Raw genomic sequence first — 13,652 nt, 5'->3', positions numbered from 1 at the left:
TGAGCATTTAGAGATAGTCTCCAAAACATGGTGTTTAATCATTCAGTGGCTCATGGCTTCAGTCTCTGCTCTAACCTTGAACATTTATCTAACCTTATTTTAGTCTCATTATATCACATCACATCCCTGATGTGTCTCCAGACTTTAACTTTCCTGTTTCTATATCCATGTTCTGTTCTCTGTGCTAATCCTGATTAAGCCCAGCTGTGCTCTTCTCTGGGCCTAAGCCTCATTGGAAGGCTAACATTTCAGGGAGCAAATTGAAGTGGACTTAGAGGAACTGAGAAATTCATTTCTTCACAGCCCCTTTTTGAGGGGGATCCTTACCTAAGGAACTTATATTTGTATTCTAGGGGACAGAGGCAGACAGTAAGTACATAAATAAACATAATTTCTCACTGTGAGACATGCTATGAAGGAGATAAACAGGGCACTCCACTAGACAGTCAGGGCAGAGCTGCCTTTAAAGAGGGTGGTTAAGAACTACCGAGCTACAAGAAAGAAGGGACCCACGTCTGCTCCCCAGGGCTCTCTGACATTTAGAGACTGATAAAATAACTTACAAAGCCACCCCAGTCAGATCAGAATTTTTGCGCTTTCTGTGCTTTCTTATATCATTTCAACAAAGTTTTTTAAGCTGTAGAAGGGATACTGAGAAACGTTTTACTCATTTTAAAAGATTTTCTTAATTTTTACACAACACAATTAGAAGAATGATTGTTTTTTGGTTACATTCTGCTTTCTGAAAGCAATCACTAGGTTGCAGTGAGCCAAGATTGCGCCATTGCACTCCAGCCTGGGTGACAAGAGTGAAACTCCATCTCAAAATAAAAAAGAAAAAAAAGAAGACGACGACCTTTTTAGGCAGTAGCATTGAATGGAAACAGGATGAATGACAAGAAACCAGCCAGGAAAAGAGTAGTACTGATAGAGGAACAGCAAAAATAAAGAAGCTGATGTAGGAAAGGGTTTGGAATATTCAAAGAACAGAAGGGAAGCCACTCAAGGTTAGAGAAAATAGCCAGGGCTAGAGCAAATAGAACATCATTAGTCATGGTTTAGAGCTTGGATTCTGTCGCTGGCTAGTCTGCAAGGATGGTTTGAAGGGGGCAAGAATGAAAGCAGAGACTAATTGGGAGACTCCTCCAGAAGTTAAGGAGAAAGGTGATGGAGACTTGAAAAGAGTGGGCAGTGGATGTGGCAGGAGCTGGATTAATTTGAGGTAATCATAGAGGTAGAATCAATGGGAATTGGGTATTGGGGGTGAAGAGGTAGAAAGCATCAGGGCTCTCTAGGTTTGAAGCTTGAGCAGCTAGATGAATGATGGTGTCATTTACTGAAATTAGAAAGACTGGATGTGAGAGAAATAGATTTATATTAGGGAGAATCAGTTTCAGGGTAGAGATCTGAATTGGAAATGGGATTCATCTATATAGCTATATATCTATAGGTATATAGATGATCTATAGATATACATATATACATGTAAACATATATGTATATATATGGTATTTAACCCAGGGAATCTCAAAAGGAGAGCATGTACATAGATCAAGATTTCTCAACCATGGCGCAGCTGGCATTTCAGATCAAATAATTATTTGTGTGGGGGCTGTCCTATACAATGGAGAATGTTTAAGCTGCATCCCTGACCTCTACCCACTATTTGCTAGAGATCCCCCTTCCTCTTCCCTTGAGTGGTGACAACTTAACAACAAAAATGTCTTCAGACATTGCCAGATGGCCCCTGGGGTTCAAAATTATTCTTGCTTAAGAACTACTGAGCTAGAGAAAAGAAAGGACCCATGTCTGCTCCCCAGGGCTCTCTAACATTTAGAGACTGATAAAATAACTAACAAAGCCACCCCAGTCAGATCAGAATTTTTGTGCTTTCTATGCTTTCTTCTATCATTTCAACAAAGATTTTTAAGCGATAGAAAGGAAACTGAGAACATTTTACTTATTTTAAAAGATTTTGTTTTGTTTGTTTTTACACAACACAATTAGAAGAATGACTGTTTTTTGGTTACATTCTGCTTTCTGGAAGCAATCACTAGCCAAATGTCACTGTTTGTGATTGAATTCTACTTTTAATCTTTCTCAATGACATGTCTGTAGTTCATATTTCAATATTTTTCCTGATGTTAGGAGTTTGATCAAAGTCGTTTTTAAGCATAGTCAGTATTGGCTAGCCAAAAAAAAAATTTTTTTAAAAACCTTAATAGGTTTTAGAGTCATATATGCTTCTGTAGTTTGTGGAGCTAAACAGATGATCTGATTACCCACAGTATCAAAATTTAACAAGTTTTATTTTCTTACAGCATTCCGTGGCAATAGATTCTGGTTTCAGGAACTCTGGCATAACAGTGGGAAAGAGAGGAAAAATTATGTTGGTAAGATATTTTGTCAAAGAGCAATCTTTTTTAGTGTAAAGTGATCCAGAGATTGAATAACCTAATTAGACTCCTTCCTTTAATGTCTCCTTTCTCAGTCTTCTTGCCATTCTCTTACTCATAAACCTTCAGTGACTAACTCCTTCCTACAGGGCTAAGTCCAGAGTTTAGATTTACATTTGAGGTCTTATTTTATAATATTCTTCTCCATTTACTTTTAACCTGATTCTTAACTCTGCCCTCCTCATTAAGTAGGCAAAGCCCAAAAGCACTGTGACGTCATGGAAAGAGTCATAGAGAGAGTCCAAAGTCCCGTGTACTGATGCCTGCTGGATCACAGCTGTACTGTGTGAATTTGGGCAAGCTCCTCGGTCCCTCAGGTTTTGAATTTTCTCAGCAGTGTCAGTGGTCCAGCAAACTACTGTCCTAGGGCCACATTCAGCCCACATGGGGCCAGATCCCACTAGACTCATTTGATTACTTATTGTCTAAGGTTGCTTTTGTGAGACAATGGCAAACTTTAGTAGGTGTGACAAATACTATATGGCTTTCGAAGTCAAAAAATGTTTCCTATCTGTCCTTTTAGAGAAAAGATTTGCCGACCTTTCGACTAGATGATCTTTAAGACTTGCTTTCTTTTGGAGTCCTTCTCTAGGCAAGCTAGCCTTTAGATATTTTGCCCTATTCTGATTTCTTGGTATTTACTGTTTGGCATGACATGTTTTTGAACTATCTGAGATTACCCTCCTTCTATCTTCCTATACTCTCCTATTTTCTACCTATTTTTAACAATAACGTATTTCCCAAATAGGGGTGTATGACAAAAGAGGACACCCTTAAAGCATGGCTAAATAGAAAATCAAAGCCTGGCCGGATGTGGTGGCTCATGCCAGCACCTTGGGAGGCCAAGGCAGGCAAATCATGAGGTCAAGAGATTGAGACCAGCCTGGCCAACGTGGTGAAACCCCATCTCTACTGAAAATACAAAAATAAGCTGGGCTTGGTGGTGCGCACTTGTGGTCCCAGCTACTCGGGAGGCTGAAGCAGGAGAGTCGCTTGAACCAGGAGGTGGAAGCTGCAGTGAACGGAGATCACACCACTGCGCGCCAGCTGGACAGAGCGAGACTCTGTCTCAAACAAAAAAGAAAAGAAAATTAAAGCCCGTGGTACTGTGTGTCCCCATCTCACTCTTTACTCCATCTGGTAACCCAAGTAAAAACAGCCATTCTTTCACCTTCTTCTTTGTTTCCATATTCAATTCATTATAGGTCCTATCCATGCTGCCCCTTGTTTCTAATACTTGACCCCACCCTAGGTCTTCTGGTACTGCCCAGTCCTCAGGATCCCTAACCTCAGTGTTTAACATTGTCTCCTGACTAGTCTTCCTACTTTGGGCCTTCTCCTTGAGTCCGTCCAACCAGCGCTATCAGAATCCCCCTTTAAAAAGCTCAGGGCCTTGGCTTGGTGCAGTGGCTCATGCCTATAATCCCAGTACTTCGGGAGGCCAAAGTGGGTGGATCACCTGAGGTCAGGAGTTTGAGACAACCTGACCAACATGGTGAAACCTCGTCTCTACTAAAAATACCAAAATGAACCGGGCATGGTGGCATGTGCCTATAATTACAGCTACTTGGGAGGCTGAGGCAGGAGAATTGCTTGAACCTGAGAGGCAGAGGTTGCAGTGAGCCGAGATCGTGCCACAGCACTCTAGCCTGGGCGACAAAGCAAGACTCCGTCTCAAAAAAAAGAAAACAAAAATCTCAGGTCCTCCAAACATTTTCCTGGTATACAAGGTCTTACCCAGACTATTTTGCGTCTACCTGTTTATGTTCATCTCCCACTTACATACTTATGCTCCAGCCACATAGAACTATTAGTTGTTTTCAACGGTATCATGCTCTTTCATGTCTCTATGCCCACAGATAAGTTGTCCCTCTGGCTGGACTCTGGCTGGAGTTCTTCCTCCGCCTTCCTCTCCTCCTCCTCCTCCTGTTTTTTTTTTTTTTGAAATAGAGTTTCGATCTTGTCGCCCAGGCTGTAGTGCAATGGCTCGATCTTGACTCACTGCAACCTCCGCCTCCCAGGTTCAAGTGATTTTCCTGCTTCAACCTCCCAAGTAGCTGGGATTATAGGCCCTTACCACCATGCCCGGTTAATTTTTGTATTTTTAGTAGAGACTGGGTCTCACCATGTTGGCCAGGCTGGTCTTGAACTCCTAACCTCAGGTGATCCACCTTCCTTGGCCTCCCAAAGTGCTGGGATTACAGGCGTGAGCCACCATGCCCAGCCCCTTCTTAATTTTTCTGTGTGTTGAAATTGCACTCATCCTTTAAAATCCCAGCTCAATTGCTGCCTTTCCCATAAAGCCGAGTTCTTAGACTCACTTAGTTGCTTCTCTTCAACATTTTCTTGCCATTGTGTGTGTATGTGTGTGTACGTACATGCACATACATGCATGTGTGTTTTGTCTTGTCATAACTCTTAAAGTCAGAGGTCGTGTTATAGGCACCCTGTATCTTCATGCCTTATAGGGAGCCTAGAACATTGCAGATGCTCAATAAAAGTTTATGGAGTGGGCAGGCACAGTGGCTTACGCCTGTAATCCCAGCACTTTGGGAGGCCAAACGAGTGGATCACCTGAGATTGGGAGTTCAAGGCCAGCCTGACCAATATGGAGAAACCCTGTCTCTACTAAAAGTACAAAATTAACCAGGCATGGCACATGCCCGTAATCCCAGCTACTCTGGAGGCAGAGGCAGGAGAATCGCTTGAACCTGGGAGGCAGAGGTTGCCGTGAGCTGAGATCGTGCCATTGCACTCCAGCCTGGGCAACAAGAGCAAAACTCTGGGAAAAAAAAAAAAAAAAAAAAAAAAGTTTATGAAGTGAATTTTTATTCTCATAATAATTTTTACAGCATTTGTATGGTTGTTCTTAACCTCTATCCAGTGTTTGCCTCTACTTGGAACACGTTGACTGTTTCATCAACAGGGCTATTAAGACTGTGAACCCTAAAGCACTGAGAAGCAGCTCCTGTGTATGATAGAGGAGGCATGGTTTACTCTTGTAACCGTGCTCTGCTCCAAGAGCACTGAGACTCTTTGGCATCCAGTTCCTTTTGATTTTCCCTTGAGATTTCCGTTGAGCTTTTATTTCTTTAAGTTGTGTATTATGGCTTTCTAAGCTTTAGCAAGATTGAAGTTGTTAAAAGTTATTTGATTCTTTGATATCATCTGCCTCTCTGAAAGATAATGTATAGAATGTCTTTCTTTAGAAATGACTGTAGATGATGGAAAAAATTTTATTTAATCTCCTTTAACTGTGTTCAGCTAAATTCTATCAAAGCACTAACCTAACTGCTGTAATGGAACTAAAGTATGTTCAAACACAGCCCTGACTGGGACTTTTCTTGAGTTATTTTCAGTGTCTCTGGTATCTAAGTCTTCATATCTAAATTGTTTTTTCCTTTTAGGCTGTCCGGAGTACACATGGCTTAGAAGTTCCATTAAGCCATAAAGGAAAACTGATGGTGACAGAGGAATATATTGACTTCCTGTTAAATGTGGCAAATCAAAAAATGGAGGAAAACAAGACAAGAATTGAGAGGTATATTAACTGGGTATTTCCATGTTATTCTTATATGCCTAGGTCATCTTTGAAAACATTAATACATACCATCTTCAGTTTATAATGCTAATTGCTCATCTATTTGTAGATAATTAAAAATACTTTTATTATCATTAATAATAAAAAGATGATCAAAGTAATAGATGAGAGTAGGTCAGGCTGCCATGGGCACTAAATGGAGCATACGGGAGAGGCTTTCTGGGGAATGGTAGGGCACATGACCACCAGAAGCCGGCATAAAGGGGAGAAACATAATCATTCCAGAAAGACAGTCCAGCAGCTACAGGAACCGTAACTGATCACTTTGAAGGCAGCCAGGGAAGAGGTGCATATTGCCCCTAGATGTGACCTATCAGAGATTACCTAGACTTTCCTGTTTAGGGGAACAGCCTGGTTGACTTTTTGTCTGATAAATATTTCACTTCTCTGGCTTAAGCTAGTTTAATACCAAACTTTTGTCATGGATTAGATCTAGAATTACCATAACTTTCTAAGTAGGAAGGTATAGCTTTCATTTCACATCTCCATACTTCTTTTGTTCTTCATCGTTACCTCCTGGCAAAGGAAACTTTTATTTTCTTTTACAACTTTTTCGCAAGAATAAAGATTTTATATAAAGTAGTAAATACTGTGCTATCTTTCATATATGAAAGTAATGCCACTGACCTGCCATCAGCTAGATGCACAGTTTTGAGTTATCCAAGGAGTAATAGCCATTTTGATGTCATTTATAATTTTCTTTTTTTCTTCTCCCCACCCTTTTGGCTACCTCCATTCAGTCAATCGCTGCCTGAATATCTCTTCAGTCATTCTGTCTCCATCCATACTGCTGCTTTTCTCCTTCACAACCATCGCAATAGCCTCATTCAGGATGCTTCTAGTATGCCTGTCTGCTAAGCCATTCTTTATCAAATCATGTTTGTAAAGAGCAAAGGATTCCTATTGCTTAACTTGCATGCTTAAGATTCTTTAATACTTAGAACTTTTTTTGAAGCATTGAAGGCCAGGAGTGCTAGTGGTGGCAGTGTAAAAGGGTGAAGTGAAGTAGAAGTAGGCCACCAAGGCAGAACTGGGTTCAAATCCTGGTTCTGAGTTACTCAGTCTGGTTCCACCAAATTGCTCAACTCTCTGGACTTCAATTTTCTTATCTCTGACTTCTGGGAAATACCTATCTTAAAGAATAATTATTATATTCATTAGGTAGTGTATTTATAATGACTGCCCTGACTCTGTTATGTTTTGGACTCTCAGGACAGGATAGCCCTTCTCTGTCTTTGATTGATGGAGAATAAACCTATAACCATAAAAATATCACCATCCAGGCTTTCTCAGCTGGGGTTCCTCATTCGAACCACACAATTCACCAAGTTATTTGAGTGACTATTTTCTGAATTCTCTCAAGGATTTTATGTAACATGTACTATTTTAGATACGTTGGAGAGAAGTTAATTCATTACTTACAGTGGATGTCTTAGGGTACTAGAGCTTAATTTTCCAGCCACACCCTGGTTGAGAAAAACTGACCACCAAAACCAGGCCACAAAATGCTTTGAGCAAGTATTCTAACTAAAGTAATACTTTTAAATAAGCAGCAACCCACTCCACCAGACTACAGATTACTATACGTAAGTATTTACTGGTACCATTCCATAAGTTTACCACTTACTAAATTGTAATCCAGTGAGACTGTTTGCTAAAACATGGGAGGTAGCAAATCAGTTTTCTCCATTTCCTTACTTGAATTTTAACAAGCTTATAAATAGAGCCCAAGATCAACTAACTATACACCTGGTGAAGTTAATTGAGCCACATTCACCAACTATAAAATCAAATTATGCTTAAATCCATTGACTCAAAAATATGTTTTGAGATTATAATGTGCATGCTGCCATTAAGAGCCATGCTTATCATATAAAATCAGGGAAAAATTAAAGAAGGGTAAAAATGTCTTAAGATACTGATTAGAAGATTATATGTGAATTTAGAAAGTGAGAACAAATTAAGGAGCTCCTTTGGGAACAGCTGTATGTTCAACCAAATGCAGAGAAAGAGTTATTCTTCTGATGTTGACAAGAGAAAAAAATACTGGAGGTGATGAGTTATGCAATCAGACATTAATTAAGTACTAAGATTGGTTTGCCAAAGGACCAAAGTTTCACAATTCAGAGAATTTCAAAAACTCAAAAACTCCTGAGAAACATTTCAGCAATAAGAAATATTCTAGAAATGTGAAAATTAGACAGGTAAAATATTTTTAATAAAAAGAAGGCCTTGTTCATGAGAAACAATTCCTAAGCCCACTTCTTAGTGGGAAGAGACTTATCCATTGGGTTCCTGTTTCTGGAGCTGTCAAGACAAGACCTTCAAACAGCAGCCTGCTTTATAAATAGCTAATCTGGAGACTGGAAGAGACAGGAACTGACACCAGATGTAGGAAGACAATCCATACATAACGATCTAGAGAACTTTGGATAGCTATTGACTAACTACAAGAGGAAGGCTATCTTTGAATCTGTTAATAAGCAGTCAGCACATGGGTCAGATGAAGCCACCATCTGGCTATGAGTAGCATAAAACTAGCCATGTTCTTTTCACCAACTGTGTAATGAGAAAATATTACATAAAATGCGTAATAAAAGGGCAGAATATATTGTCATGTAATATTGTTGATAAAACAAATCTGGAAGAAAAGTAATTGAATCCACTTTCAATGGTTGATTTTTTTTTTTTTTTTACTCTATTTTGTGATAAAATGTATGTAATAGGAAATTTACCATTTTACCAGTGGCATTAAGTACATTCACATTGTTATGCAACTGTCACCACTGTCCATCTCCAGAACGTTTTCATCATCACTAACTAAATCTCTATTCCTATTAAACACTAACTCTCCATTCCTCATACTGCATTCCCCTGGTAACCACTATTCCATTTTCTCTCTCTATGAATTCCAGTATTATAGATAATTCATCTAAGTGGGATCATACAATATACATCCTCTAGTATCTGGCCGATGTTACTTAGTTAATGCAGGATTTATCCATGTTGTAACGTGTATCAGAATTTCGGTTCTCTTTAAGACTGAATAATATTCCATTGTATTTATAGACTGCATTTTGTTATTCATTGATCTGTCAATGGACATTTAAAGTGTCTTTGCCTTTTGGCTATTGTAAATAATGCTGCTCTGAACATCATTGGTGATAAATGATGATTGATGGTGATTGTACAAGTATCTGAGTCACTGCTTTCAGTTCTGTTGGATATATATACTCAGAAGTGGTATAGTGTAATCAAAGAAAGCTTCATGGAAGAAGTCACTGAGCAGGGCCTAAAATGCAGGCAGGGTTATTATATGAAGAGCTCTGCGGAAGGGAGAAATAGCATGATAGATAAAAAAAAGAATAGCATGAACAAAGGAGAAAGAGATAGTGCTATGGTTTGGCTTTGTCTCCACCCAAATCTCATCTTGAATTCCCATGTGTTGTGAGAGGGGGCTGGAGGGAGGTAACTGAATCGTGGGGGCAGGTCTTTCCTGTGCTGTTATTGTGATAGTGAATAAGTCTCACAAGATCTGATGGTTTTAAAACTGGAAGTCGCCCTGCACAAGCTCTCTTCACTTGACTGCTGCCATGTGAGACATGCCTTTCACCTTCCACCATGATTTTGAGACCTCCCCAGCCACATAGAACTGTAAGTTCATTAAATCTCTTTCTTTTTATAAATTGCCCAGTCTCAGGTATGTCTTTATCAGCAGTGTGAAAACAGACTAATACAGTAAATTGGTACCAGTAGAGTGGGGCACTGCTGAAAAGATACCCAAAAATGTGGAAGCAACTTTGGAACTGGGTACCAGTTCCAGGCAGAGGTTGGAACCGTTTGGAGAGCTCAGAAGAAGACAGGAAAATGTGGGAACATTTGGAACTTCTAAAGACTTATCTAATGGCTTTGACCAAATTGCTGATTATAATTTGGACAAGGAAATCCAGGCTGAGGTAGTCTCAGATGGAGATGAGGAACTTATTGGGAACTGGAGCAAGGTGACTCTTGTTAGGTTTTAGCAAAGAGACTGGCAGCATTTTACCCCTGCCCTCGAGATTTGTGGAACTTTAAAGTTGAGAGAGATGATTTAGGGTATTGGGCAGAAGAAATTTCTAAGCAGCAAAGCATTTAACAGGTGACTTGCGTGCTGTTAAAGGCATTCATTTTTATGGATCTTTGTTCCATTTTACCGGTTGTTTTGGTACCCTAAGGACATAGCTTTGAATTCTCAGGTTCTTTAACGGTTGATTAAAGTAAGGCATACATTCTTTTTTAATTATTTTTTTTTAATGTGATGAATGGCATCTGTTATTTGCCAAGCACAGCGCTAGATATCAACGTGTACAGTGATGAGTGTGTAAGTTCTTGAAAATGGACAGGATATGTACTCATCATGTTGTATATGTATTAGAGTTAGGTGATGTATTTAGGAATAGGTGGATATTTGGAGTTTTCGAGTTTTATAGGCTTTGTAAGTAGAACTTAGCCTGTTTATTGAATCAAACAAAGATGAAAATTGGTCCAAATAGAGATCTATTCTGTAGATATCAAAAATTTCCTGCCATAGTCTCCCATTATAATAGGACATAAAAGTAAGATGAGATCTCTGCAGTGGCAAGGGGGTTTCTTAACTTTCAGATCATTCTAATTTGGGACCTAGGATAATACATTTATAGTTACATTTTTAATCTGGGGTTATTCATTCATTTATTCAATATAGTCTTACTGAGGATGCCAGCACTCTACTGCATGCTAAGATATAACAGAAGACAGGTAGATAGGATCCTTGGTCTCTTGAAGTCTATATTCTATAAAAGTAGTCATTTTTGATAACTAATTCTCTGGGTACTTACATATATCATCTATAATCCTGTGACAACCCTGATAACTACAGGATAATAATATCCAGCTTTATAAATGTGAAAAATCAAGACTGTGGGAAATTAATTGGAATTAGCTGACATCCTCTTTCCCAAAGGAATGTTGGTATCAAATGCATGCAACACACCAGCTGCCTGCTGCCTTCCAACATAGACTGAAGGCTACTGTGTCAAGCAGAGTTTTGTGCTACGTGTTAACATGAGGGTAGAAAAGAAACGAGGCCTGGTTTTCAGAGAGCCTACAGTTTATTGTATCACAAAACTAACACTAAAACTCCAATAGAAAACTGAATAAAGGGAAAGAATAATTTACACTAAATATTCAAATAGCTAATAAATGAGAAACATTCTATTTTACTTACAAAGAGATGAAAGTTAAAATAATGCGATATCATTTCCACTCATCCAGGTAGAATGTATTTTTGGGTAGGAATATTGAGTGTATGGGTGTAGTGATCTCTCTCAAGTGCAGCTATTAGAAGCATATTTCTCTGAATATCTATTGTGGAAAACAAGCAGTATTTATCAAGAGTCTTGTAATGTTTATGCCCTTTAACCATGTAATGATATTTCTAGGTGTCTGTAGTAAAGAAGTGGCTAAAAACTCACATCACTTTCAAAAATGCTTACCACATTTTTGTTTGTATCAGGAAAATTTTGAATATAAATAAAGGCCAATCTAGGTGACATAATGATATACTGCCATTCTCAATAAATGTTAAACTTCAAAAAACAATGTAAAACTTTATATGTAATATTCTAATTGTGAAAAAATAGGTATATGGATTAATAAATACATTCATTCAGACTACATTAATAAACTGAAAAGAAAAATATTGAAAGCAGTTATTTCTAGTTATGTAGAGGTGATCTGTATTTGTAACCCCATACATTACACAAATTACGTAAAATCAGCCATTACATTTATGTAATTATAATTCCATTCTTTTTTACCCTCTTCTTCGACCCCTACATTTGGGAGGGAAAGTGAGGTAGGACAGAGATTGTCAAGAGGTGATTCCAATCCAATTTTCAGGGCTGTTCTTAAAGAACTAAAGTGCATTTGTTTCCCTAGAAAACATATTATTTATTTGATTTATTTTCTATTTATAAAGCTAATATGGGACATAGTCAGATTTATATAACTGATAAGCTCTTGGTGTATTTCAAGCATTTGGTTTCAGTACACACAGATATAACAGTAGTACTTATTTCTTTACAGGTTTTATAACTGCCTACATCATGCTTTGGAAAGGGAAACTATGACTAACTTACATCCCAAGATCAAAGAGAAAAATAACTCATCATATACTCATAAGAAACAAAGAAACCCAGAAAAAGCACATGCCCAGTGTATTACTAAAGAAAATGATAAAGAACTTGAAAATGATGATGACGATCTAGGAATCAATATTACCATCTTCCCCGAAGGCTACTAAGCTTTGGTTCTGACGTGTCTTGGTCGTAACCTTTCTAGTAGGTTTTATAAAGCTGCTCTTTATAAGAGTATTTTAGTTTGTTGAGTGTACCAGCCATTTAGAAAAATAAGATGTAATTTCTCTACATTTTAGAGAAACCTATCTTATGAAAATAGATGTCTTTTTAAAATAGCTTTGTGTGTTTGCTCATTGAATACTGCCTTTTTTAGTCACATAGAGATTTATTGCAAAAATAAAATTGTGATTTTTTAATGACTCTCTTTTTATTTGTTTTAATGTCTACTTCTGCAAAACAGGAAAACTAAGTACACCTTTTCAAGAAACGCTTAACACCAGATATATTTAAATAAAAATTATAATAATATTTTATTTGCTTTTAACTTTGAAACCTCCAGCCTTTAAAGGAGGGGTCAAAGTTTGGTTCTGTTGCCATGGAGTCCAGTAACAAGTTTTTTCCTCCCTTTGGACTTTGTGGATAAAGAAACCGATACATTTTTGTTCAGGACAAAATATCTGAACCCTCTCTCCCCAGCATTTTTCACAAACCAGAGCCTACCACTGACACAGTCTATGTGAAACACATGGGCGTAGTTTTTCACTAAGCCTGATGAGAAGTGACTACTAAGACCAAGCATCCTAATAGAACGAATGTGCTATGAAAAATTTTAAGGATCAAAAGCCTTGGGTTTGAATTCTGACTTCTACATGGAAGTTAGAGGTCCTTGAGCAAATCATTTAATTTCCTAGGGCTTCTATTTTCTCTTCTCCATAGTAGTGATTCTATTACCTGCCTTATTTATACCATAGGAGTGTTGCCAGTATCAAGTTTTAAAATGCAAAAGCATTTACTAATAGATCATTATGCACATCTACTGTTTTAGAATAAAATGAGAATGAGTTCATACTGTTTTTTCAGAATGTACCAAGTCATAAAAATATATATTTAAAGGGAAATTGCTAATCATGGAACTAATAAATTATAAAAATACTAGAGTGTCAAATTATAAAAGGTAGTGAACGTTGAGTTGTGATTTGGGCATTTCCTAATAGTGTTATAGTTTATCTAAGTTAACTATGTGAATTAGATTTGCCCCTCATTTGCTTGTCTTAACAGGTAGCAGTTTGTATTCTCATTTTCAAAATAGGTAGAATTCTTGGACATCTGTTGTCCTCTAAATAAAATCAGAGGCGGTGTCCAGGCAGCTCTGACGTTATTGTAAGGTTTTTTCTTTTTTTTTTTTTTCATTGTTTTGGACTGCTCTCTTTGGGGCCT

At 38.0% G+C, this 13,652-nt stretch overlaps 1 protein-coding gene across 2 annotated transcripts in view; it reads left to right on the top strand.

Annotated features, from left to right (window-relative positions):
• The window catches only part of TYW3 (tRNA-yW synthesizing protein 3 homolog), a 33,488-nt gene extending 20,853 nt beyond the window's left edge, over positions 1–12,635 (top strand). For both annotated transcript variants that reach the window (XM_007978282.3, XM_038001825.2), the window contains exons 4-6: positions 2,322–2,393; positions 5,864–5,997; positions 12,163–12,635. In XM_007978282.3, coding sequence (XP_007976473.2) covers positions 2,322–2,393; positions 5,864–5,997; positions 12,163–12,379 — 423 coding nt within the window. In that variant the 3' untranslated portion in view covers positions 12,380–12,635. The remainder of the gene's footprint in view (positions 1–2,321; positions 2,394–5,863; positions 5,998–12,162) is intronic.
• The last annotated feature ends 1,017 nt before the right edge of the window (positions 12,636–13,652 follow it).

This window comes from Chlorocebus sabaeus, chromosome 20, assembly GCF_047675955.1.
Source record: "Chlorocebus sabaeus isolate Y175 chromosome 20, mChlSab1.0.hap1, whole genome shotgun sequence".
Taxonomy (NCBI): domain Eukaryota; kingdom Metazoa; phylum Chordata; class Mammalia; order Primates; family Cercopithecidae; genus Chlorocebus; species Chlorocebus sabaeus.
Note: the sequence above shows the minus strand (reverse complement) of the source record. Positions and strands in the feature narration are given on the sequence as shown.